The sequence below is a fragment of the Lithobates pipiens genome, unplaced genomic scaffold (assembly GCF_037356315.1).
Source record: "Lithobates pipiens isolate NorthernLeopardFrog02 unplaced genomic scaffold, aLitPip1_a1.2 Scaffold_1, whole genome shotgun sequence".
Lineage (NCBI taxonomy): Eukaryota > Metazoa > Chordata > Amphibia > Anura > Ranidae > Lithobates > Lithobates pipiens.
In genome coordinates this window covers 81,001,324-81,025,519 of record NW_027507685.1, presented here as the reverse complement: position 1 = coordinate 81,025,519, position 24,196 = coordinate 81,001,324, and the positions used below count along the sequence as shown (strand labels likewise).

General features: G+C 44.4%; 1 protein-coding gene across 3 annotated transcripts in view; it reads left to right on the top strand.

The window, feature by feature from the left end:
• VARS1 (valyl-tRNA synthetase 1) overlaps positions 1–24,196 on the top strand; it is a 153,035-nt gene that overhangs the window by 111,023 nt on the left and 17,816 nt on the right. For all 3 annotated transcript variants that reach the window (XM_077461145.1, XM_077461083.1, XM_077461227.1), the window contains exons 10-25: positions 69–150; positions 236–355; positions 2,604–2,712; positions 2,827–2,915; positions 3,029–3,119; positions 4,057–4,181; positions 5,797–5,900; positions 6,019–6,177; positions 8,026–8,116; positions 8,253–8,358; positions 15,127–15,197; positions 18,175–18,300; positions 18,990–19,094; positions 19,178–19,246; positions 20,981–21,059; positions 21,210–21,337. In XM_077461145.1, the coding sequence (XP_077317271.1) occupies positions 69–150; positions 236–355; positions 2,604–2,712; positions 2,827–2,915; positions 3,029–3,119; positions 4,057–4,181; positions 5,797–5,900; positions 6,019–6,177; positions 8,026–8,116; positions 8,253–8,358; positions 15,127–15,197; positions 18,175–18,300; positions 18,990–19,094; positions 19,178–19,246; positions 20,981–21,059; positions 21,210–21,337 (1,654 nt within the window). The remainder of the gene's footprint in view (positions 1–68; positions 151–235; positions 356–2,603; positions 2,713–2,826; positions 2,916–3,028; positions 3,120–4,056; positions 4,182–5,796; positions 5,901–6,018; positions 6,178–8,025; positions 8,117–8,252; positions 8,359–15,126; positions 15,198–18,174; positions 18,301–18,989; positions 19,095–19,177; positions 19,247–20,980; positions 21,060–21,209; positions 21,338–24,196) is intronic.

Genomic DNA, 24,196 nt, shown 5'->3' with positions numbered 1-24,196 from the left:
GAAAGTAGTTTCTTACCTGTTGATGGTATTTTAAACCTCATAGTTACCTTATTCTGCTGTTCTTTCAGGAAAGGTGACAGAATATATCACCAACTGAGAATTCTAGGTAGTTCCTTGGATTGGGATAGAGCCTGTTTCACCATGGAGCCGGTGAGAAAATGTCTCTTCTCTGAATTGGTCTACTAAGATTACACTGTTGCTAGTACTTACTGTATAACTATTGTTCTTCCTTTAGAAATTATCTAATGCTGTACAGGAAGCCTTCATTCGCCTTCATGAGGCCAGTGTGATCTATCGCAGCAAGAGGCTTGTCAACTGGTCATGTACACTGAACTCAGCCATATCAGATATAGAGGTGAGAAGTGGTAACAAGGTTAGAAATGCACCAAAATTTTGATGGCCAACACATTGGCCAAAAATTGTGTTATTGGCATTTTACCAAAAGATTAAAAAAAAGGGCAGATAATGGCTGCAGGTCGCACTGGAGTGGAGACATGGCTGCGCAGTGAGGATGCCTGGATTGCGCATGCTCCGTGGTAGTGCCTGCGCTGCCGCGTATTTAAAATGCATTACCCTGTTAGCATTCAGTGGTATATTTTACTAGACTATCTCTTTTTAAATAACATGCAATCAATTCATGTATTTTTTTTTTTTTTCTTTGGTACAATATGTGCAGACATAACATGCATGAAGAGCTGCACTGTTATACAATGATGATTAGTTAGGTTTCCTTTTTTTTAATTGATATTTGCCTGGAGTTTAGTTTCAAATTTATTTGGCACTGGATTGCATTTTTTTAAATTCATATTTTTTTAAATTTGTGATATTAAATAAAAAGTTGAATACAACACAGTTACATATAAAAAACCTATATATTTTTTGAAAATTAATTTTAGGCCAAGGGCATCCTGAATTTTTGGTTTCGGCACCGAGTTTTTCATTTCGGTGCACCTCTAGTAAGAGGTATCGGAGGCTCCATATGTCGAATATTAAACTTTTATCAGCTTTTGTATATTAAATTGGAACCATATATCCTGACTAGAAAATGCTTTCCTTGTTACATAACTTTTTGTAAAAATGATCAAATAAGCTGCAATTGCCTGGGCTCTGGTAATGTATGTAGTCATGAAAGTGGTTCTAAAGACTTAAGGGTATTTACTTTGAAGCATTCTCTGCATTAAGGTAAAAATCCTTCTGTGCGACAGCTTCCAACTTTTACTTACCTGAGGCGGATCTTGATCCAGCACTGCACAAGAGCAGCAGCTCTTTCTACTGTCTCTCCTCACAGGGCAGATTGATAGCATTGGGGGCCATTGGCTCCTGCTGCTATCAATTAAATCCTATGATGGAGTCGGGGGGGGGGGGGGGTGTCAAAGGAGCGAGGCAGCAAGTACATTGTCCAGCAGGTGGCTTGCTGCAAGGATTCTTGGAAGGCAGCAGGCGCCAGAAGCGCCGGCGGGGTTTAACCACTTCCCCGTCCACCGTCAAATGACGGTGTGGCTTTCGTTCTTGGTGGAAGCTATATGACAGCACCCCAGAACGACCACGCCTTGCTAGCAACCCTGATCTCTGTAAAGAGCTGCGGATCTTTAACCGTGTAATCGGATGTGTCCAATCACAGCCGGTCACATGTAAATATGGAAGTAATGTAAATCGGCTCTCCTTGCAGGGGAGACCCGGGCAGGTAATCGGGGGCTCTTATTACAGGAAAGCCCCATCAGTGCCACCAATCAGTGCCTATAAGTGATGCCAGTCAGTGCAGACTTTCAGTGTCTGCTCATCAGCGCCACCCATCAGTGTGGTCTATCCGTGCCGCCTGTCAGTGCGCACCACTGCTGCCTATCAGTGCAGTCTCATCAGTGCACATCAGTGAAGAAGAAAAATTATTTACAAAATTTACTGACAAACTAAAAAAAATAATTTTTTTTTTTTCAACATTTTCGGTCTTTTCTTTTTTTTCATAAAAAAATAAAAATCCCAGCAGTGATTAAATACCACTAAAAGAAAGCTCTGTTTGTGTGATGAAAAAGATGAAAAAAATTGCAATTGTCATTCAAAATGCAACAGCGCTGAAAGGGGTGAAAGTGCCCTGTATTGAGGTGGTTAATATCACTTTAATGATAATGGCAGACCACATCGCTGGATAGGACAGTGATGGCGAACCTTGGCACCCCAGATGTTTTGGAACTACATTTCCCATGATGCTCAGCTATACTGCAAAGTGCTTGAGCATCATGGGAAATGTAGTTCCAAAACATCTGGGGTGCCAAGGTTCGCCATCACTGGGATAGGAGATCACCCAGCAAGTGGTTTTTGACAGATGGGTTGGTTAGACTCTGTGAAACTCCACATATATCTGAAAAAAATGCACATTTGACAAAATTATTTTGCATTGACGTTTTGTCAATTTTTGTTTTTTCTCTGTACTTCCTACATCCTTGAGCACATTTGTTAGCTGCCCATTTTCATAATGTTTCACAGTTGTGCTCCTTCCTTATATCGGGAAAAGCCAGAGGGGGAGAACAGAGAAGCATTTGTGATAATGTAGCTGAGGACTGCTTAGGAAAAAGCTGTGACTGTGTGTTTTTTTTGTTTTTTTTTAGGTGGATAAGAAAGAACTTGCTGGTCGCACAGTGCTGCCGGTGCCTGGGTACAAAGAGGGTGTGGAGTTTGGGGTGCTGGTTTCTTTTGCTTACAAAGTACAAGATACAGGTGAGAATAACATAAAGGATGATAGTTGATAGCAAACTTGTTCCAGGCACTTCTATTTCTGTTTGCTTGGATGATGTGTTTTTCACCTGCTGAGACTTGTTGTCTTCATTCTAGGTGAAGAAGTTGTGGTGGCCACAACTCGCGTGGAGACCATGCTGGGAGACACAGCGGTGGCTGTCCATCCACAGGATCAACGCTATCAGGTGAGAAAAATTGTTACTAGCAGTGTATGCTCCAGAGATCTGCAATATTTACAAAAGCTCATTAGTATTCTATGCAGAAATAACATCCTTTCTCTTGTCTCTGATTGTTGCAGCATCTGAAAGGAAAGAGCGTTATTCATCCGTTTGCAAACCGCCTACTTCCCATTGTCTTTGATGAGTTTGTGGATATGAGCTTTGGAACAGGTTAGTTAATATTCACTATACAGACAACAGTTAATTAAAAACAAGAGAATATCAGTCCACATAAGTGGATAAAAGGAAATGAGTGTTAAATTGAAGCTCCCACACAGAAGGTTGAAATACATATATGGAAACTTTTTTTGCATGCCAGAGGATTTGTAACTTTGGCCAACTCACAGGACACAGGTAATGATGCTTATTCACTGTCCAATGAGGTGGCATGGAGGTGATCTAATATCCAGGAAGATGTAGTACTTTTAGGAACTGATCATGTTCCTTGCAGGGTCAATCAACAGCAGGGAGCTGGAGGTTTTTCAGTGTGCACATACCGGTATCTAGCTTTGTTTTTTTTTTTTTTGGGGGGGGTCACACTGCTGCTCAGTTAAGGAATGCAAGGGTCCTACCTGCAGCCTGCCACCAGGTCCTGCAGTTTTTTGTGCTACTGTTGCAGTGAAAATAATATCAAAGGTTAGTAACATATCTACCGATATAATTTTACCTGAAGTTTCTATTTATCTATCTGAGGGCTTTAAGGCTTGGTTCACTTTGTTGTGGGTAATTGTGTGGAAATTCTCAGAAAATCCCATTAGACCCCAACCTGCGGACTGAACACATTCTCTTTTTATAATGTGTGGGGTTGACATTAATTCTTGGTGGCGGCCCTACAGCAAAACACCCCTAGTTTCTGCACATGTGAAACCACATGCAGTTCAATGTGATGCAATAAAAAAAAAAAGGGCCTGGGACTTTTTCCACGTGTTTCTGTGAGTAGGGCAACACATCGAAATTAATGTGCCCCTACCCACAGAACACGCATCGCACAACTATGTACAGAGCCTAAGATTTACTCCCCATCTCCACCAATTTATTTTGTTTTGGGGGTTTCCTAGTTCTTCTCACACATTCTCTTTTGTGTTTCTTTATTTGTAACCCATCACAGGAGCGGTGAAGATAACTCCGGCACATGATCAAACTGATTATGAGGTGGGGCTACGACACTCATTGGATTTTATAAACATCATGGATGACAATGGTCTGCTGGTCAATGTGCCTAAACAATTTTTGGTAAGAGAACTTAGGGGGGTGATTGTTTATAGCCGTATTTGTTGATATGGAGATATGCAACAATAATGTAATGCTTTTAATATAAAAATTCAGTGCCGTGCTTTATGGTCAATTGGAGGTCAATTGGAGGAGATATGCTGTGTTTGTCGCTGCCCTTGTCTGGGTAGGTCCATTCACACTTGTGATTCACCACACAGCATACATGGCAGGGCACCCGTTCTATGTGTGGTGTATTAGATAATTTATTGTGAATGCCACCCAAATGCATTGTACAGTGGAGTATAACGCATCACAATACAGGTACATTTTTTGATTTGGTGTGAGGTGTTGTTCATAATGAATGGGCTGCATTAGTGAAGGGCAGTATACCTTGCTTTACAGAATCTCAAAATGTGTCAGATCATCACTACAGTTATGACATGCTACATAGGTGTGTCCACACGCAGCCCTTAGCACTTTTATTTCTTTACATCTTGTGACTGTTAGAGGCAGGGAATACTGTAAAGGAGGGTAAGTTTAACTCTGGGCAGTTAATATGCAAATAGTTTGTAGGGGAAACCTATGTGATGATCCGCATCCATCGCATACTTGGTAAGTAGGTCATTGGAAGTTCAGATATGTTATTACACCATTACAGTGGTGCTTGTACATGCTTATTGATGCATTCTCAGTCTTGGTTCCCCAAATCCCAGGCTTCTGTAACCAGCAAAATTGAACACTTTGTGTTAGTGTTCAGTGCTGAACCACTCCCTCCTGTGTGATCCTGTTGGCCAGTAAGGCTGCCCATCATTGTGATTTTCCAGTAGGAATGGCCAGGAAGTGAAGGGGTGGAGCTAGTAGTCGGTGCTACTGCAAAATGTCATACGTTTTTGGTTACAGCAGCCTGGATTTCTCAAAGCCCAAAACTAAGAGAATGCAGCTAAAATAATAGTACGTGTTGACATAATTTGGTGATGTCAATACCATTTTCTTTAGTAAAGGCTGAACTACAACATTACCTTCGGTCTTGCGCATTTGTACAGGCTTCTGCAACAAAAACAGATAGAACCCACTTAATTTCCTTTCCGGAAAGACATCCATCATTATCTTGCCCTTGCCTCCCCAGCCTTGCGCTCTCTGGTTCACCCCTTTCATTGGATTTCATTTTTTACAATCATGCATCACATGTCGGCTTTATCTAGGGCGGTCTTTATGCAGATAGAAAATGCCCACTTCTCCAGACTGACCCATCAAGGCATTTTCATATTTGCACAACTCTTCCCAAGAACCAACCCACTGCTTGCATGGAGGCTGAGGGCTCATGAGAGGAGTACTGATCCTGTTTTCAGGGAGCTATGGTACAGCACCCTGCTGGCCCCATCCACCAGCTATGAACTTGCTGCATTACATATAGATAAACACAGAGAACCAGTAATGATGTCACTGGGTCTAAAATAATGTATGTAATAAAAACTGAAAGCCTTTTTTGAAATGTCATAGTTAACATGCAACGCATAAGCCAGAGGAGGCAAAATATAAGCAGATTCAACTTTAGGTTTATTATGTTTCCTTACTGCTCTCCTTTTGCTGTGCTTCTCAGACTCAAAAGTTTTTAAATTTAGCTTCATAATTTCAGGGTATGAAGCGCTTTGAGGCTAGAAGAGCAGTCCTCGAGGCTCTGAAAGAAAAAGGGCTATTTAAGGAGATAAAGGACAATCCTATGGTGGTCCCTGTATGCAGGTAACATGTTTATACTGTTCTTAGCTATTTTTTAAAATTATAGATGTAAGATCAAAGTGGCGTTGCCTTCCTCAGAATTGTTTACTTTTTGTTTTCTGTATTTATTTCTCTCTCTTAGTCGATCCAAGGATATTGTGGAACCCCTCTTAAAGCCTCAGTGGTACGTACGCTGCGATGAGATGGGGAAGAAGGCAGCAGATGTGGTGCGGAATGGACACCTGGCAATCAAACCTGAATTTCACACAAAGACCTGGTTCAGCTGGATGGACAACATCAGGTGACCAGTCATGTGATCACGGTACCAATAGCTTAAAAAAACAGGCTGTGCTGCTTCCTAGAGACATTATTCCTAAATTGCATCATAAGGGCAAAACATCTGGTATGCCTGCCTCTGTCATGAAGCATCTTTGATGGTGTCATGATGGGTGGGTATCATAATTCATATTCTTTCACTCACAAGAAGTTCTGTAACTTGTAACCCACAACTCACTGACACAAAAGCTAACGTTATGTAGGGACTGAGCCCTTTATCTGAGATCATATGTGCTAAGACAGAATAGTTATTAAGGGATGGACTATCACTGATATCCACGGAGTTGATATTGATGGCAACACCCTCCAACAACCAGCCAGAATACACGAAGCTCATGCACTTATCTGAGATTGACTATGTACATATAGACTGATTACTGAGAAAGTACTGCCATAGATACCTATTCAATTACATAGGTACCTGTGACTTCCTTTCCAAGAAGCCAGGATGGGTGATTTAGGAAAAGAGCTTTGGCTTTATTTCTATCATCTATAGATGCTGATAGAAATATATAAATATGTAGGCTGCCATTGTTGACCTTCTTCAAATGCTTATGGCCTGGTTGTCTACCTTCAATATTTTCTGCATCACTCACCGAACAAAAACCGCATCAAAATGCAACACGGTTTTGTTGTGTTTTTGCAGCATTTTCAAAACATTTCAATGGGTAGGTGCAGGATTTTTTAAATTGCGACGGAATGGACCGATGTGAAGACATACATAGAATTTTAAGGGATGCATTTTTGTTGCGTGTTTTTATTAACGCAAAAGTACTTCAAAAACTGCTCAGTGTGAAAGCAGGCTAACTATCTTTAACCACTTCAGCCCCGGAAGATTCTACCCCCTTCCTGACCGGAGCACTTTTTACAATTTGGCACTGCGTTGCTTCATCTGACAATTGCGCGGTCATGCAATACTTTATCCAAACTTAATTTGCGTCCTTTTTTTCCCCCCCACAAATAGAGCTTTTTTTCTTTTGGTGTATTTGATCACCTCTGCAGTTTTTGATTTTTTTTGCGCTATAAACAAAAAAAAAGCGTCAATTTTTGAAAAAAAATATTTTTTACTTTTTGCTATAATAACCCCAAAAATGTTTTTAAAAAAACTAATTTCTTCATCAGTTCAGGCCAATATATATTCTTCTACATATTTTTGGTAAAAAAAATCGCAAAAAACAATTTATGGCATTTTTATTATTATTATTTTTTTTTTACTAGTAATGGCGGTAAATTGCGATTTTTAGCAGTATTGCAATGGACAAATTGGACACTTTTGACACATTTTTGTGACCGTTGACATTTATACAGCATTGCTATATATATGCACTGATTATTGTGTAAATGTCACTGGTAGGGAAGGGGGCAATCAAGGGGTTAAACATATACTAGGTGTGTTCCAACTGTATGGATTGAACTGACTGGGGAAGTGACATCGTTTTCCTACTTAGTAGGAACAAACGATATGTCTCCTCTCCCCTGACAGAACAGGGATGTGTGTGTTTACACACACACATCCCTGTGCTCGGTCTCATGCACAAGATTGCGCATGGCTGGCAGTCACGATCACCCGTCCCCCGTCACGCAGTGGGCACACGCTCCCTCTGGCGGTTTTTAAAGTGTGTACCCGTATGGGGTTTCACGCAGCAGTGCCATTGTGCCACAGTAAAAGTACGTTAGACAGTCGGGAACCGGTTAAAAAAAAGACTGTGCTGCAGCATGCTCACAAAACTGGCTTTGAACTGTTTTTTTCCCCTCCATTTGTCTTTAGACCTCTTAACTTCTGACTTGTGTTTATGTTGTGCTTTCTTCCCAGAGATTGGTGTATATCGCGACAGCTGTGGTGGGGTCACCGAATTCCAGCCTACTTTGTCACTATCAATGATCCTTCAGTACCGCCGGGAGAGGTGAGCTGCTTGGAGTGTAAAAACAATGCTACAGATATGAGAGAGCTTTACGAGTAACTAGCTGTAGATATAGTTAAGGATGTAGTTTTTAAGTGAAAAATAAAGATCTGACATGGTTTGGTTATTGTGTACACAGGACACAGATGGCAAGTACTGGATCAGTGGTCGTTCAGAGGAGGAGGCAAGACAAAAGGCCGCTAAACAGTTTAATGTGGCTCCCGCAAAAGTAACACTTAAACAGGGTGAGCTCTTAAAAATGGACATCGCTAGACTTCACTTATTAAAGGGAGTTTGTCTTTTTTCTTATTTATTTTTACATTTAAAGTTGTGGCTGCATTCATTTTAGATTTTCAGTTTACAAACATTTTTTTTTACAGGTTTCGAAAAATGTTTTATTGGTCTGCTTAAAAACACCCTTCAATGAGTGTTCAAACAGAATTTTGAATGTTCCTATGCTGAGAAAACAATTTCTGTCACCTCTGCAGAGGAGGTTCTTCTACTTTTTTTTTAAAGCATTTCTATACCCAAAAGCCAAAATGATATACTATATTGCAGCCTACCAGTACTTGTATATGGTGGATGCATTGGTTTGTGTTTAATTCAGCCTTTTCTTTTCCTCCTTTTTTTTCTCTTATATTCACCGACCGACACAGCTCCTCTCTGTAACTACATGGGTTGTATAGCCTGCCATTAGGAGAAACTAGGCAAAATTGTTACACAATACACAGAACTTTAATCCTGCCCTGGGGTGGCAGGCCCTGTGCTATCAACCCTCCTCCTGTTGCTAGCAGCTTCAGTTTTTATTTTACCTAGCAAGGAGAATGACCTAGGAAACCCTGCTGGCCTCTTGGTCCATATTGTTACTGCAGGTTTGCTGCTTTTTGCGCAAGATGAGAGATCCTGAGATCTTCTATCAACTGCCGGCTGGGTGACAGGCTGGTTAATGATATCCTTGTAGTCCCCCCAGTCCGGCCATCGAGCGTGAGCAGGCCGCAGCTACGGCTCGGCAGGCCACGACATGCCTCATGTTCCAGAGGTGGTCGGTAAGCTTCAATGCTTTGGGGTATACATATGACCGGGCTACTGATGTCTGGATTACAGTATACGGGGCCGACAGCTACTCTGTAACTGCGCAGGTGTATGTCTGTGATGGGATGTCTCCCAGCTCTTCAGGACTGGTAAGTACGACTCTCCCTGCTTCAGTGGGAGGAGCAGCTGGGCATTCCCTGGGGGGTCGATTCGGGGGCCACCTCACCTCCTTATCTTCTCTCCCAAGTCCCTATCACCCCTCCCTTCCCCCTCTGAGGGGGATGTGTGAATGCGCTGCGGGCGTGTATCTATGTGTGGGGTCGCGGTTTCTCACCTGTGGGGGCTCTGTGAGGTTGCTGGTCAGTCCTGGTCCAGGTCTGGGGGTCCCAAAAAAGCAGTTTTTGTGGAGGTTGTCTGTCTGTCAGCAGGCAGTTCATTTTTATTTTTGCTCTCTTCACCGCATGGCACCGTTCCGACGGCCATCTTGGATTTGGGAAAGCTATAGATTCCCCTGGGAGCTTCAGCAGCCATTTTCCTTAGGATTCCTATTGATTACATTGGCGGCCATTTTGTGAAAGCCTGAATGCTTTCTCCACCGCTGGCCTCTTGTGGCAGCATGACATGTGCTTTTCTCTTACTTTTCTTCTTACTTCCTGTATCCACTGTGTGTGTGGGACACTGGGTGGCTCTGTGATGAACGCAGAAGCTGTTCTGCAGATCGTGGCACTGCTGTTAGAGCTGCTGCTGCTGACACCGTTTTTTTTCTCCTCTCTGCATCTGGGAACCTCCTAGGGACTACAGGCACTATTGTTGTCATTCACAGCGCTAAGTAACCCCCTAAGTACCCCCCCCCCCCCCCCCATGGCGGCAGCAGGAGGGTGGGACCTTCACTGTCCTAAGTCCCCTTGCAGGTGGCTGACAGGATAGGGTCAGCATGGCTTCAGAAACTGGTGTTTCTTCCCCCGAAATCCAGGCTATAGCAACTGGGTCACCTGCGGTTAGTGTGGTGCGCATGGACACCCTGACGGTGTTCCTTGACTCCTATGTTGCTAAGATAGAGGCGGCACGTGGCAGGAAAGGTGCACGTAAGAGGCCCCTGCTGCCCCCCCCCCTTCTCTGGGGAGAGCTCTGATGCAGAATCGGGCCCTGCTACGGCTGGAGACCTGCTCTAACCTATCAGACGTGGCTGACCAGGACCGTTCGGACAGTGAGGATGATTCCCCGTCCGGGTCCGGGCGTGACAAGGCGCTTGTTGGAGCACTTATCACAGCTGTGCCTGATACCCTGAAGATTCAGGAGCCAGCGGATTCCTCTGTTGATGTACCGGTCCCTTTTGGGTCCCACAAGCCAGCACGTTCACCTAAGGTGTTCCCGTATTTGACTTATTTTGACAAATTCATCTACAGGGAATGGGGTCGCCCGCAACGGACCTTTTCGGTCCCCAAAAACTTGGTGGTGCGTTACCCCTTTGAGGAAAGCCTTCTCAAAAAGTGTCCGGCTCCTCCGATCGTGGACCCCCCACTATATAGGTTAAATAAAGTAACCACGATTCCGGTTGAGGGAACTCCTGCATTCAAGGATCCCGCGGACAGGAAGGCCGAAGCAGTGGCTCATTCCTTGTTTACGGTTGTGGGGTCAGCCGTGCGACCTGTACTGGCATCCACACTGGTGTCGCAGACACTGACTGAGTGGGCAAAACCTTTTCACCGCAAATTGGGAGAGCAGCATGCCTCCCCTGTCTGCGTGGAGCTAGCAGACCAACTAGTGCATGGTCTTTAGTATGTTTGTGACGCGGCCCTGGATACTCTCCTTCTGCTATCCAGGGCCTCAGTGTCAGCCGTGGTGCTGAGGTGCCTTATTTGGCTGAAATTCTGGTCTGCTGACCAGGCATCCAAGAAAGCCCTGACGGATCTTCCCTTCCTTCTTTGGAGCCTCGTTGGATGACATTATTACACTACTCCCACAGGCCAGGAAGGCTAAGGAGCCACGCGGCAGGCAAGGTCCCTCCTTTTCTGCTCACAAGCGGCTTTTTCGTCTGCCCGGTGCTTTGGCAAAATGACCCCAGCCCGACAGGACGTCCACGGACGGTCAGAAGCGTCCCTGGAACAAACCTGCGAACAAAAGTGCTACCGCATAAAGGTTTGCACCCACCCGTGTCTCTTTGGGAGTTTGCAGCCCGTTGGACCTCCCGGGTTATCAGACCAATGGGTCTGCGATCTGATTTCTGTGGGTTAGAAGATAGGGTTTCTCTCTTGGCCGCCAAACAGATTCTTCCCCTCCAGCATACCCACGTCCCCGGTTCGCCGGGAGGCCCTGCTAGGGGCAGTAAGGGACTTGCTGAATCAGGGGGTGATTGTACCAGTTCCGGACTCTGAACGCTTCCAGGGGTTCTACTCAAATCTGTTTGTGGTTCCCAAAAAGGACGGGTACGTCCAATCTTGGACTTAAAAGCCCTCAATCACTTTGTAAAAGTGCAGAGGTTCAGAATGGAATTAGTTCGCTCAGTAGTCGCTGCACTCCATCAAAGGGACTCCCTGGCGTCTTTGAACATCCAGGATGCGTACCTGCATATACCCATATACCTTCGGCATCAAAAGTTTCTGTGTTTGGCAGTCAGGGAAGCCCATTACCAGTTTGTGGCTCTTCCCTTTGGCCTGGCATCAGCCCCCCGAGTCTTTACCAAAGTACTGGCTCCAGTATTGGCGTTGCTGCGACAATGCAGGATCATGATCGTGGGTTACCTAGACGATCTCCTCCTGAGAGCTTCTTCCATCTCAGAATTAGAGGAGGATGTGGCGATCACCAAGCAGACTCTGCAAGAATTTGGGTGGCTGTTGAACCTAAAGAAGTCGGTGGTTGTGCCGACCCAGCATCTGGAGTACCTGGGTTTACTATTGGATTCCAGGGAAGCAAGGGTCTTTCTCCCCTCAGACAAATTGCAGACTCTCAGATCTGCGGTCAAACTACTGATGAAATGCAAGTGGTCATCACTCCGCTTTTGCATGCGAGTGCCTTATGCCCAGTTCCACTCCAGAGTCCTGCAGAAGGAGATCTTGACTCCTTGGACTCCCTGATCTGGTAGTTGAGGTCCCCGGTGATTCCGGCCGGAAAATCGTTCCTTCCTCTAAAATGGACGGTGGTCACTACGGACGCCAGTCTGGCCGGCTGGGGTGGAGTGATGGGGATTCAGTCGGCTCGGGGCCTCTGGTCGATGGAAGAATCCAAGTTGCTGATCAATCTGCTCAAATTGAGAGCAATCAGGCTGTGCCTCCACACGTGGTCGATGTGTCTTCAAGGGCGTCTGACCAGGATGCAGTCAGACAACGCCACGGCTGTGGCATACATAAATCACCAAGGGGGAACAAGAAGTTCTGCCGCTGCTCGGGAGGTCACGCACATACTTCGGTGGGCAGAGAGACACGTTCCGGCCCTGTCAGCCATTTACATCCTGGGGATGGAAAATTGGCACGCTGACTATCTGAGTCGACAGATGCTGGACCCAGGAGAATGGGCATTGCATCCGGAGGTATTGTTTCGGCTGCCATTGCGCGAGGACCTCCTACCTCAAGGTCCAATCTTTCACCCTGCTTTACCATCGCTGGCTTTAATGGCCTGGCTGTTAAAAGCCAGGTATTGAGGAACCAGGGTGTGTCAGACTCAGTGATTCCGACTATGCTGAGAGCGCGGACATCTTCTTCCAGGAAGATATACCATCGTACTTGGAAGGCCTATATCTCCATGTGTGAGGAGAAAGGGTGGCTTTTCTATATCCAGGATCCTGCTGTTTCTTCATCAAGGTATAGACCAGAGATTGGCGTTGAGCACCATCAAGGGACAAATTTCAGCTTTGGCTGTCTTTTTTCAGCGACCCCCTAGCGTCTCACTCACTAGTGAGTACTTTTGTTCAGGGGGTGCGCCATGTAGTCCCACCGGTGCGTCCTCCATGGGATTTGAACCTGGTGTTGTCGGCGCTTCAAAAGCCGCCGTTTAAGAATATCAGGGAGATTTCTCTGTTGACCCTTTCACAGAAGGTGGTCTTTCTAGTGGCCATCACATCGGCCAGGGGGGTTTTGGAACTGGCGGCTTTGTCCTGGTCCTAAGAAGGGTATGGCGGTCTCGTCGGCCACCATTTCCAGGTGGACCAGACAGATTGTAGTCCAAGCCTATGCCTTGAAGGGGCAGGTGCCTCCCTTTCCAGTCACGGCCCACTCTCCAAGAGCAATCGGAACGTCTTGGGCCTTCCGACACCAAGCGTCTGACGCTCAGGTGTGTAAGGCGGCGATCTGGTCATCTGTCCATACGGTTACCAAGTTTTACAAGGTAGACATCAGTGCATCAGCTGATTCTGGGTTTGGCCGCAAAGTTTTGCAGGCGGCCGTGTAGTTGCTATTGAGTTTTATCCCTGGTTTTTCGATAAAAACGCAGTACTGTTTCGTTATTGCACTGTTGTATTACTTCCGCAAGGTTGCGGTCTGGGGGATCACTCCTGTTGAGGATGCCCAGTTTTGTGGTGGAGTTTCCACACAATGCTGTTTTTTTTGTGGGTTTTGTTTCACTAGTTCCCACTTGCCATGGTGGATGAAGTTTTTAATGCTGTTTTTCCCACCCCTCCTTTGGCACTGCTTGGGGACGTCCCATGTAGTTACAGAGAGGAGCTGTGTTGGTCGTGAATATAAGAGAAAATAGGATTTTTGTACTCACCGTAAAATCCTTTTCTCTGTAATTCACCGACCGACACAGCACCTGCCCCTCCTTTTTTCTACGTTATACTGCTTGTTGACGTACTGAAGCTGCTAGCAGCAGGAGGAGGGTTGATAGTACGGGGCCCGCCCCCCCCCCCCCCCCCCCCCCCCCCCCGGGGCAGGATTAAAGTTCTGTGTATTGTGTAACAATTTTGCCTAGTTTCTCCTAATGGCAGGCTATACAACCCATGTAGTTACAGAGAGGAGCTGTGTCGGTCGGTGAATTACAGAGAAAAAGGATTTTACGGTGAGTACAAAAATCCTATCTTTTTTTTTTTCACTAAACAGCAATCATTCCCAAGCTTAAAAGTAGAGAAGCTTTTAATTTCCGTGCGGAAAACAACATTCATATATCTAAAGCCTGCTATAGGCAGTTCAAATCTTGGCTGCTTCAGCAGGAACTGTTTGAGATTTTAACCGTATATGGGCAGGCTGTATGTACCAATTTGATCGACCAACTTGGGTACAACCAGCCCGACAGATTCTCCTGCGATTATCGATAGCAGCTGGTATAGCTGCTAGCAATAATCATCACTGTATTCCCCCTCCGACCACCCACTCCCAGCCCGCCCCCCCCCCCCCCCCCCCCCCAGACAGTTGCTTGGCAACACTGTGTTGATGGGGGAATTGTGCAAATTTCTTTCCTGCAACCACGGAAAATTTGCACCATCTATTGCCTACCTAATATCAACTTTCATTTTAGTTTTGGTTAAAATTGTGAGGGGTGCTAACCCTGTTTAGGTTGCTATAGCTTTCAGTGTGTCGCTGGGGGAGAATTCAAATCCTGTACACATGACTTGCATTTAGAGTACTGGAGAACTGAAACTGAGAAACATCAGATTTATTTATTTAATATACCTCTAAGGCTACTTTCTCACAGAAAGCACAAGCTGTTAGCGCTAAAGTGCCGCTCATTTTAGCAGCAAGTTAACACTGTTTCAGCTTTAGCTCTGTTTAAGTCTAGTTTTGTGGTGCTTTCAAAGTGCTTTTAAGGTGCTTTGAAAGCACTGCTCACTCATTCCAATGGGCAGGGTGTTTTGGGAGCGCTAAATTTTTCGGAACGTCCCACAAACGAACCGCCACAGTGTAAAGACACACTGCAATGAATGGGAGACGGTTTTTAGAAGCTATTGCTAGCACTAAAGCGCCTGAAAAATGCCCCAGTGTGAAAGGAGTCAAAAAGTATTGGGACCACGTAGCTTGATGTTGTTGGGGTAACTTTTTGTTTTGTTTTTGTAGATGAGGATGTGCTTGACACATGGTTTTCCTCTGGTCTCTTCCCATTCTCCATCTTTGGTTGGCCCAATGAGGTGAGAAGTTCTGCAGAAAATTGTTGGAAATATGACATGTCAGTGATGACCTAAAAAGGGAAATGTGTTTCATCTCTCATTAGCCAATCAGATATGACCTGAGGTTGAAATGTTATTGGTTCCTGATGTCCACCATTGCTTATTCAACTGTTTTGGTAAATATAATGGCGTTCTATTGCAGTATATAGCGCCATAAGGCATTTAACACCTTCCCACTGAGTGTAAGCATATATGTGGCCACACAGAAGTGGGTCCTCTTCTGTGGGGCCATATGTGCCTACATGTGTTTTGTGCTGAGTCCAAGCTGTCACTGACAGCTCCGAGTGTCATACTAATGATCAGGAGCTGGGAGGATCTTTATCACAGGAATGCTATAATAGACTGAAATTGGCAATCACAATGATCAGTCACTGTATAGCCCATCCCTGTGTTTTTTCTTCTTTAAAAAGGGAGATACAAGTTATAGTTTTCTCCTTGCTAGAGGAGAAAACGTTAAACCACAAAAAAAGTGTAAAAAAAAATGCCTGCTGAGGCCAATCTAGCACACACAGGCCGAATGTCGGGAGACATCAGCCGGTTCAATAAAAACCGTCCGAAGTTCCTACTTCTGATTAATGCATCAGTACTGTGTGTGTTTTTTGTTTGCAGTGTTAATTTTGGCTGAAAATTTCGATTTAGTTTTAGTCTTAGGACTAAAATGGCTTTTTAGTTTTAGTCCCATTTTAGACTTCTGCAAGTGTTTTAGTTTTAGTCGTATTTAGTCTACTAAATCTCCAGTACATTGTAGTCGACTAAAATATAATGGGTTTAGCATTGTAATGCATTATTTAAGCAATTCGCTACAATTTCCAAACTCATACACTCCTGGAGTGAAAAAACAAATAGGTTATTATTTATGGTATGAAGGTTTGAACGTGACACAGATGTAGTCATTATATAACCTCTTTAAGGTAAACCAAGTTTCGTTACAAGAATAGTGCACATTTACATGAATTTGTCAACCTTAAAGAGGAAGTAAACCCTGATGGGTTTACTTCCTCTTTGTCTCCCTGCAAAGGTAAAGCATAATGGGCTACTATGCATCACATAGTAGCCCATTATGTGTCACTTAATTGACACAGGAGCCAGCAATGTCATCGCTGTCCTATCTAGCACATAGCGTCCATCTTCTGCTCCAGCCAGTCGCAGGGACGACGTCACTCCTGCGCATGCGCACGGGAGCCGTCACTAACGGCATATTGCTGTAGACAGTGGTGCCTGTCTTTTTGTAAATATCTCCTAAACCGTGTAGGTTTAGGAGATATTTCTTGGACCTACATGTAAGCCTTAATCTAGGCTTGCCTGTAGGTCAAAGTGGTTTGTAAGGGTTTATGTAATCTTCAGGCCTAATTCGATTTTTTTAAACATGGGTGCAAAAACAGCTCTGGCAGCAAAAGGGTTAATCCTGCAAAGATCAGCCAGTGTGCTGCTCTCCCGTCGTGGACAAGCTATGAAGCCTATTGACAAAGAACAGGTCTCCTTTAGGGGGCCTCTATATATCAGGATGGTATACCCCATCCTAATAGAACATCCCCCTCAAGGCTGCAGATAACAGACAGCAGGAGCTCCGTCGAAACCGGAACTTCCGAGGGTAAACCTCCCTCCTTCAGGTTTTCGTTTTGTTGTCATTCGTTAACGAAAACTGAATTGATTTTCGTCAGAAAACGGAAATGTGATGTACTTTTTGCCTCTTTTTCATCACTGTAAAGATGCCGCTGATGAAAATTATGACCAAAACATTTTTGTTGACTAATGCCGCGTACACACGAGTGAATTGTCCGGCATACTTAGTCCGGCAAACAATCTGGCGGATAGTCCCACGCACTTTCTACCAAACGGACTTGGCCACACACGGACACACAGAAAGTCCGGCGTTTGCCAGCGCGATGACGTACAGCACGTACGATGGGACTAGAAAAAGGAAGCTCAATAGCCAGTAGCCAATAGCTTCCTTTTCGGACTTGCTTCTGAGCATGTCATTCTTAGTCCGCCGGACTAGCATACTGACGAACGTATTGTCCGCTGAAACCCAAGTCCGGCGGAAAGATTGGACTGCAAAAATACTTTCTAAGTCCGCCTGACTTTACGCTGGAAAAGTCCGCTGAAGCCCACACACGATCGAATTGTCCGGTGAAATGCGTGTCGGCGGACTAAGTACGCCGGACAATTTGATCGCGTGTACGCGGCATAAATTAACACTGGTTGTTTGTACCTGTAGTAGGGCCCAGAATTAACAGTGCACATTTTACTTTTACTACTTTGGGCCAGTTTTCCTTTGATAATAAAAAAAAATGAAACAAAAAAAAAATTAAAAAATGCAATATACTTCATCATTTACGGGCAATTGATGGCGATGACCACTATAAATAAGCAGGTCTATATACGCTATAGGAAAAGACCACTCCACTCTGCTTCCAGCATGCCAGATCTACTAAGACTTGAATCACCATCTCTTTGCCATACAACTAGGGAATTCACAAAACACCTGAAAAATTCTCATAGCGCAGTGTTTGTTATTCACCCACATTAATAATAATAATAATAAGTAGCCACTCGCATATATTTGTGCCCTAATCGGCACCAGAACAAACAGTCCATTAATAATTCAGGAAGGTCTGCCACTCCCACATGGAGTTGGGGTGCACTCCATTTTCTGGAGACTGTGTCACTGGAACTGACGTAACCAGAACCAGAAGTGACGACCGGAAGTCCTGCCTCTACTCATTTCTTTTTTTATGACATCTTCAGTGAAAATACAAAATGTGGGGAGGTGGGACTTCTCACATAATGGGGATGTAAGGGCTTGTTTACATCCACAGTCATCGAGGAGGTAAAAATAGGCTATTGAGCCACGTTTTTAACCTCTCCCCTTAAGCTGCCAAGGAAGCTGGATGAAGTTGTTGCAATGCCTCACTTTACACGCTTCTCTCCTTTTTAGAATGAGGATCTGACTGTATTCTACCCTGGCACACTCCTGGAGACTGGCCATGACATCTTGTTCTTCTGGGTGGCTCGAATGGTGATGCTTGGCCTTACACTGACTGAGAAGCTGCCCTTTAAAGAGGTACACTATTTTGCTATATGTCATAACACTATCAAAATGGTGTGATGGAAAATTTAAGCTATATGTGTGTTCAGAAAAAAAAACGTTATATTTTTTTTTTTTCATTATAATTTTTATGTGAACCTGTCAGTAGAGCAGAAACAGAATAAAAAAAAATGAAATTTTACTACATTCATGAGACTTGCCCTTTTATTGGCATACCGTAGTTCAGGCAGAAATGTGGACCAGTCAGTGCAAACTGGCATGAGAGGGGGGATGAAGGGGATTACCAGGTATTGGGGCATAACCTGGTCTAATTTTTTCTGTGCCATTAGATGCCCTTACTTGTCTGGGTTGAATTGTAAGAACACTAGGGAAATCCTTTAGTCCAGGGCATCATTAAAGGGCATCTCTATGGAGCTCTGTACTCAGTGATGCTAAAATGCAATCAGAGCTGCTCTCTGCACCAATGACCCCTGTCCAAGGCTAGAGGAGATCTGAAGAGGACCTTGCACACCAGTGATCAGCCAAAAGGCATCTGAAACAATAATTACAAAATAAAAGAAAGCAAAAACCTATGGTCAGGGGGTCCTCCATGGGATGAAGGGACAACTAGTGGGTTACCCTGGAAATTAGGTTTAAATCTATGTCATCCTTTAGACAGCTAGAATTATTTTTTGTGTCACTATTCTCTTACTGTTATTTTTCAGGTGTACCTACACGCTATAGTACGTGATGCTCACGGACGTAAAATGAGCAAATCCCTTGGAAATGTAATAGATCCCTTGGATGTGATCAAAGGGATAACACTGGAGGTAAAGGATGAACATGGGGAAAGGTAGAGTAAATAATGATGATTGTCCTTCTACTCTATAGAATCTTTTTATCTTCCTAACAGGGCCTACATGCTCAGCTGCTGGAGAGCAACTTGGATGCTACTGAGTTGGAAAGAGCCAAGGAAGGACAGGTAGGTGCTTTTCACAAGGTCTACATGAAAATTGTACTAATAACTAAAAGTTCACTAAACCACCCACCTATCCCAGCTGCTTCCTTAACCACTTCAGCCTGGGAGTATTTACCCCCTTCTTGACCAGAGCCCTTTTAGCGATACGGCGCTTTAACGGACAATTGTGTGGTTAAAGCGTCCCAAACAAAATTGACGTCCTTTTTTTTTTCCCCACAAACAGAGCTTTCTTTTGGTGGTATTTGATCACCTCTGTGGGTTTTAAATTTTGCTCTATAAAAAAAGCGACAATTTTGGGGGAAAAAAAACAATATAATTTTACTTTTTGCTATAATAAATATCCCCAAAAATATATAAAAACATATTTTTTTCTCGGTTTAGGCCAATATGTATTCTTCGATCCGTGCTATAAAAATGCACTGATTACTGTATAAATGACACTGGCAAGGAAGGGGTTAAACACTAGGGGGTGATCAGGGGTTAAGGGAGTGATTCTAACTGTGGGGGAATGGGCTACCTAGGACATGACAGCGATCACAGCTCTCGATGACAGAGAGCAGTAGATCTCTGTCATGTCACTAGGCAGAACAGGCAAATGCATTATTTACATAGGCATCTCCCCGTTCTGCAGCTCCGTGACACGATCACGGGATCCCGGCGGACATCGAGTCTGCAGGTCCCACGGTCAGGGAGCATGCGGCAGGCATGTGCATGCCCACAATGCCACTTCTTATATGGGACATACATGTATGCCCATTTGCGCAGCCGTGCCATTGTGCCGACGTACATCGTCGTGCACTGGTTGGTAAGCGATTAAAATGGAATTACACTGCATCTGAACTGCACAAACCAAAAACTTTATTTCATTCATTTTTATTATCCAAAGCAAAATCATCCCCTCCTGAAGTCATCTTGGGTGTATGACATAATTTGCCTAGGCCTGGAAATCAAGAAAACTGAAAAAAAAAAAAGTAAAAATGCACCTTCCTATCTATTTACTAATGCTAGCAGCATAAGGATTAACAATAGTTAATGTTGAGTGATAGAGTGCAGTTCCCCTTTAACTTCTATAATGCTGCTGAAGGGGATGGCCATGCCTTCGTTTTGACTTGAGAGGAGCCATAGACCTAAAGATATTTAGTGTCTATATACAGCTCCTTTTTAAAGATAAAGTCACCTTTTCAAAAAAGAAAAAAAATTTTGCCGGTAAAAAAATGTGCATTTTCATTTTTTTTTTTTTTAAGAGCCTGTCAAGCATTACACTTAATTGCAATCGGCAGTTCATGTGTGCAATGTCAGTTTTTTGCAGACTGTCAGTGTAGCTGTCTGCCTGTACTTATAAGGGTTGACCATTACTTCAGTCCAGGAGGCTCATTGGACTATGAATGTGCCCTTGCAGTTCCTTGTATGAGAGCGCTGACCAGCACCCTTACAGTTCATTGAGAACTACATGCCTTCAGCTCAAGGCTGATGGTACTTGTAGACATTAATTTACAGAACTCTGTGAATGAATGGCACGGTTGTGTGGGTGGAGCCCCGCACAGCCATGCTCTTTTCAAATTGTGACAGCAGGTGCGGTGAGACGATCCCTGCCCTTCTGTCACGGATCAGGGAGAGAGTTTGTAGGATCGGGAACATGTTACGCGTTCCACCCTAAAAACAGTTAAGCTTTAATTACATAATATATTTGCTAGGTGTTTATTTTACACTAAGCCAATGCTTTTCCTTACTCCTCAGAAATCTGACTACCCCAGCGGGATCCCTGAATGCGGTACAGATGCCCTGAGATTTGCCTTGTGCGCCTACACTAGTCAGGGTATGTAGCCTCCTGTACAATGCTGTATGTTCCATAAAGCTGACCTTCATGGAAAACAGAAAAAAATAAAAAATATGTTAGCTCTATCTCAGTAATCCCACTATATAATGCAATATAATGAAAAAACATTGACAAATCTTTCCTTCCCAGGTCGTGATATTAACCTGGATGTGAACAGGATCTTGGGTTACCGTCATTTTTGCAACAAACTCTGGAATGCAACAAAGTTTGCCATGAGAAGCTTGGGAGATAAATTCACACCTCCAGACTCCTCACTGGTAAGAGATGGTTTCTGTAATGAGGACTTCCTATACTTTTTTTCCTTCTTATTCTGGTAAGAGATGGTTTCTGTAATGAGGACTTCTTATCCTTTTTATTGCAATCCCAGCCAATGGCTACCTAAATATTCAAAATGTATACCTGTGATGAGCTCTTCTACCTGCTAATGTATCTGGGTTCAATAGCGTCAGTACCCCCAACGCACTATATAGTCAGAGCGTTCGGATTTCAACTTCCTCCCTTATGTAGGAACTGTAGTTTGACCATAGCAAAAATTCATTCACTATCATTACACAACAGGGTGGGATCAAGACGCAGTGCTCTGTGCCCTGAGCCCACCCTATTTTGAAGCCTATTAGAACCTCTGGCTCTAATAAGGTACCTCAAAAAACAACCCCCCCCCCGTCTATCCCTGCCATAGTAATTCATGTGCCTGGCATCCTGGAAGGGGTTGGGCGCATGGATAGGGAGGCATAGGGCGGCACCCACTATGCACGGGCCGTCACTGCTTTCCACTCCTTTGTATGGAAGCTGTCCAGAAGGAAAAATATGAGAATTGCCATCTATGATTTTGTTTTATTATTGTACAAGTCCCATTGTGTCATTTTCATATGTATTTACTGCCCTTGAGCAAGCATGTTTATAGAGGCTATTATGCCAGTATAATTAAAGGGATTGTAAAGGGAATTTTTTTTTTTTTAAATAACAAACATGTTATACTTACCTCCACTGCGCAGCTCATTTTGCTCAACCTGCTCTTCTGGGGTCCCTCGGCGGCTGTCTCGGCTTCTCCCCACAAATACTTTTCACATTCATGCGAGCTCCCTCGCATGGTGTGAAACACTTGCGGGCGTGCTCCTGAGATACAGCTGGCGGCTGTGGCCGCTCACTGTATCACTCGGCCCCTGCCCCCCGGCTTGCCCCGTCATTGGATGTGATTGACAGCAGAGCGAGCCAATGGCTGCGCTGCTTTCAATCCATCCACTCTAGCCAATCAACAGCCAGGCTGAGTGGTGAAGAGGATGTCGGAGGCGAGTGCGGGACTTTCGAGGGGTCAAGTAAGTAAAACGGGGGGGGGGCTGGGGGAACCGGCACTGTCAGATGTTTTTTTACCTTAATGCATAGAATGCATTAAGGTGAAAAAATGTTTACCTTTTAGAACCCCTTAAATACAGATACGGGTGGATCTCCAAAAATTTCAATATCATATCAATTTGTATCTTTATATAGATTGATTACACACAGAGTGATATATTTCAATCATTTCTTTCTTTTAATTTAGATTATGGCTTGCACCTAGTGAAAACCCAAAATTCAGTATCTCAGAAAATTTGTGAAAAAGTTCAATATTGTAGACTCATGGAGGTTTATTTACTAAAGGCAAATCCACTTTGCACTACAAGTGCACTTGGAAGTGCAGTCGCTGTAGTTCTGAGGGGGACATGCAAGGAAAATAAATAAACATAATTTTTGCTTGTACATGGTTGGATGATAAAATCAGACGAGCTTCTCCTAATTTCAGATCTTGACTCAGATTTACAGCGACAGCACTTCCAAGTGCAGAGTGGATTTGCCTTTAGTAAATTAAGCCCATAGTGCCACAGTCTAATCAGCTAATTAACTCAAAACGCCTGTAAAGGTTTCCTGAGCCTTTAAATGGTCTCTGTCTGGTTTGGTAGGTTACACAATTATGGGGAAGACTGTTGACTTGACAGTTGTCCAGAAGATAGTCATTGACACCCTCCACAAGAGGGTAAGTCACAAAAGAAGATGGATGTTCACAGAGTGCTGTATCCAAGCATATAAATGGAAATTGAGTGGAAGGAAAAAGTATGGTAAAAAAAGATGCACAAGCAACAGGGATAACCGCAGCCTTGAGAGGATTGTGAAGCAAAGGCTATTCAATCTTTTTGGAGAGATTCACAAGTAGTGGACTATGGCTGGTGTCAGAGCCACCACACACAGATTTATTGAGGACATGGGCCACAACTGTTGCATTCCTTGTGTCCTTAGCCAGAGACGTTAGAAGCGTCTTACCTGGGATAAGGAGGAAAAGGATTGGACTGATGTGCAGTGGTCCAAAGTTCTCTTTTCGGATGAAAGTTAATTTCTCTTATATTCACCGACTGTCACAGCTCCTCTCTGTAACAAAACGGGTTGTCAGCCCTATCACTGGAGATTACTAGGAAAGGCTGTAACACAACACTTCAGAACTTTTAGTTTTGCCTAGGGGGAGGTCCGTAGGCTACAACCCCCACAGCCTGCCCTAGCGGACTTTTATTTTGCCTAGTGAAAGAGATGCACCTAGGAACCCGGCGGGCCCATAGGTCTGTGTTTTTTTGATGCAGAAGCTTGGCTTTTTGCGCAAGATGAATGATCCTGTGATCTTCTATCAACAGCCGGCTGGGTGACAGGCTGGTTCACTTATCCTTGTAGTCTCCCCAGTCCGCCCATCGAGCGTGTGCAGGTCGCAGCTACGGCTTGGCAGGCCAAGACATACCTCAGCTCCAGAGGTGGTCGGTGAGCTTTATGCTCCGGGGCATACATATGACCGGGCTACTGATGTCTGCGTCACAGTATGCCGGGCCAGTAGTCTTCCCTGTACTGATCAGGAGTTGACTACTATGGAATGTCCCCCAGCTCTTTAGGACTGGTAAGTACAGCTCTCCCTGTCTCTGCAGGGTGGAGCAGCTGGGCATTCCCTGGGAGGTCGATTGGCGGGCCCCCCTCACCCCCCTCTCTCCTCTCCCTGGTCCCTAACTCCTCTCCCTGGTCCCTAACTCCATGATGCTGAGCAGTGCGTGTGTGCCCTGGGCTCTCCCATGGGGGTTCATCTGTACTGGGGTGCCTGGGTTCTG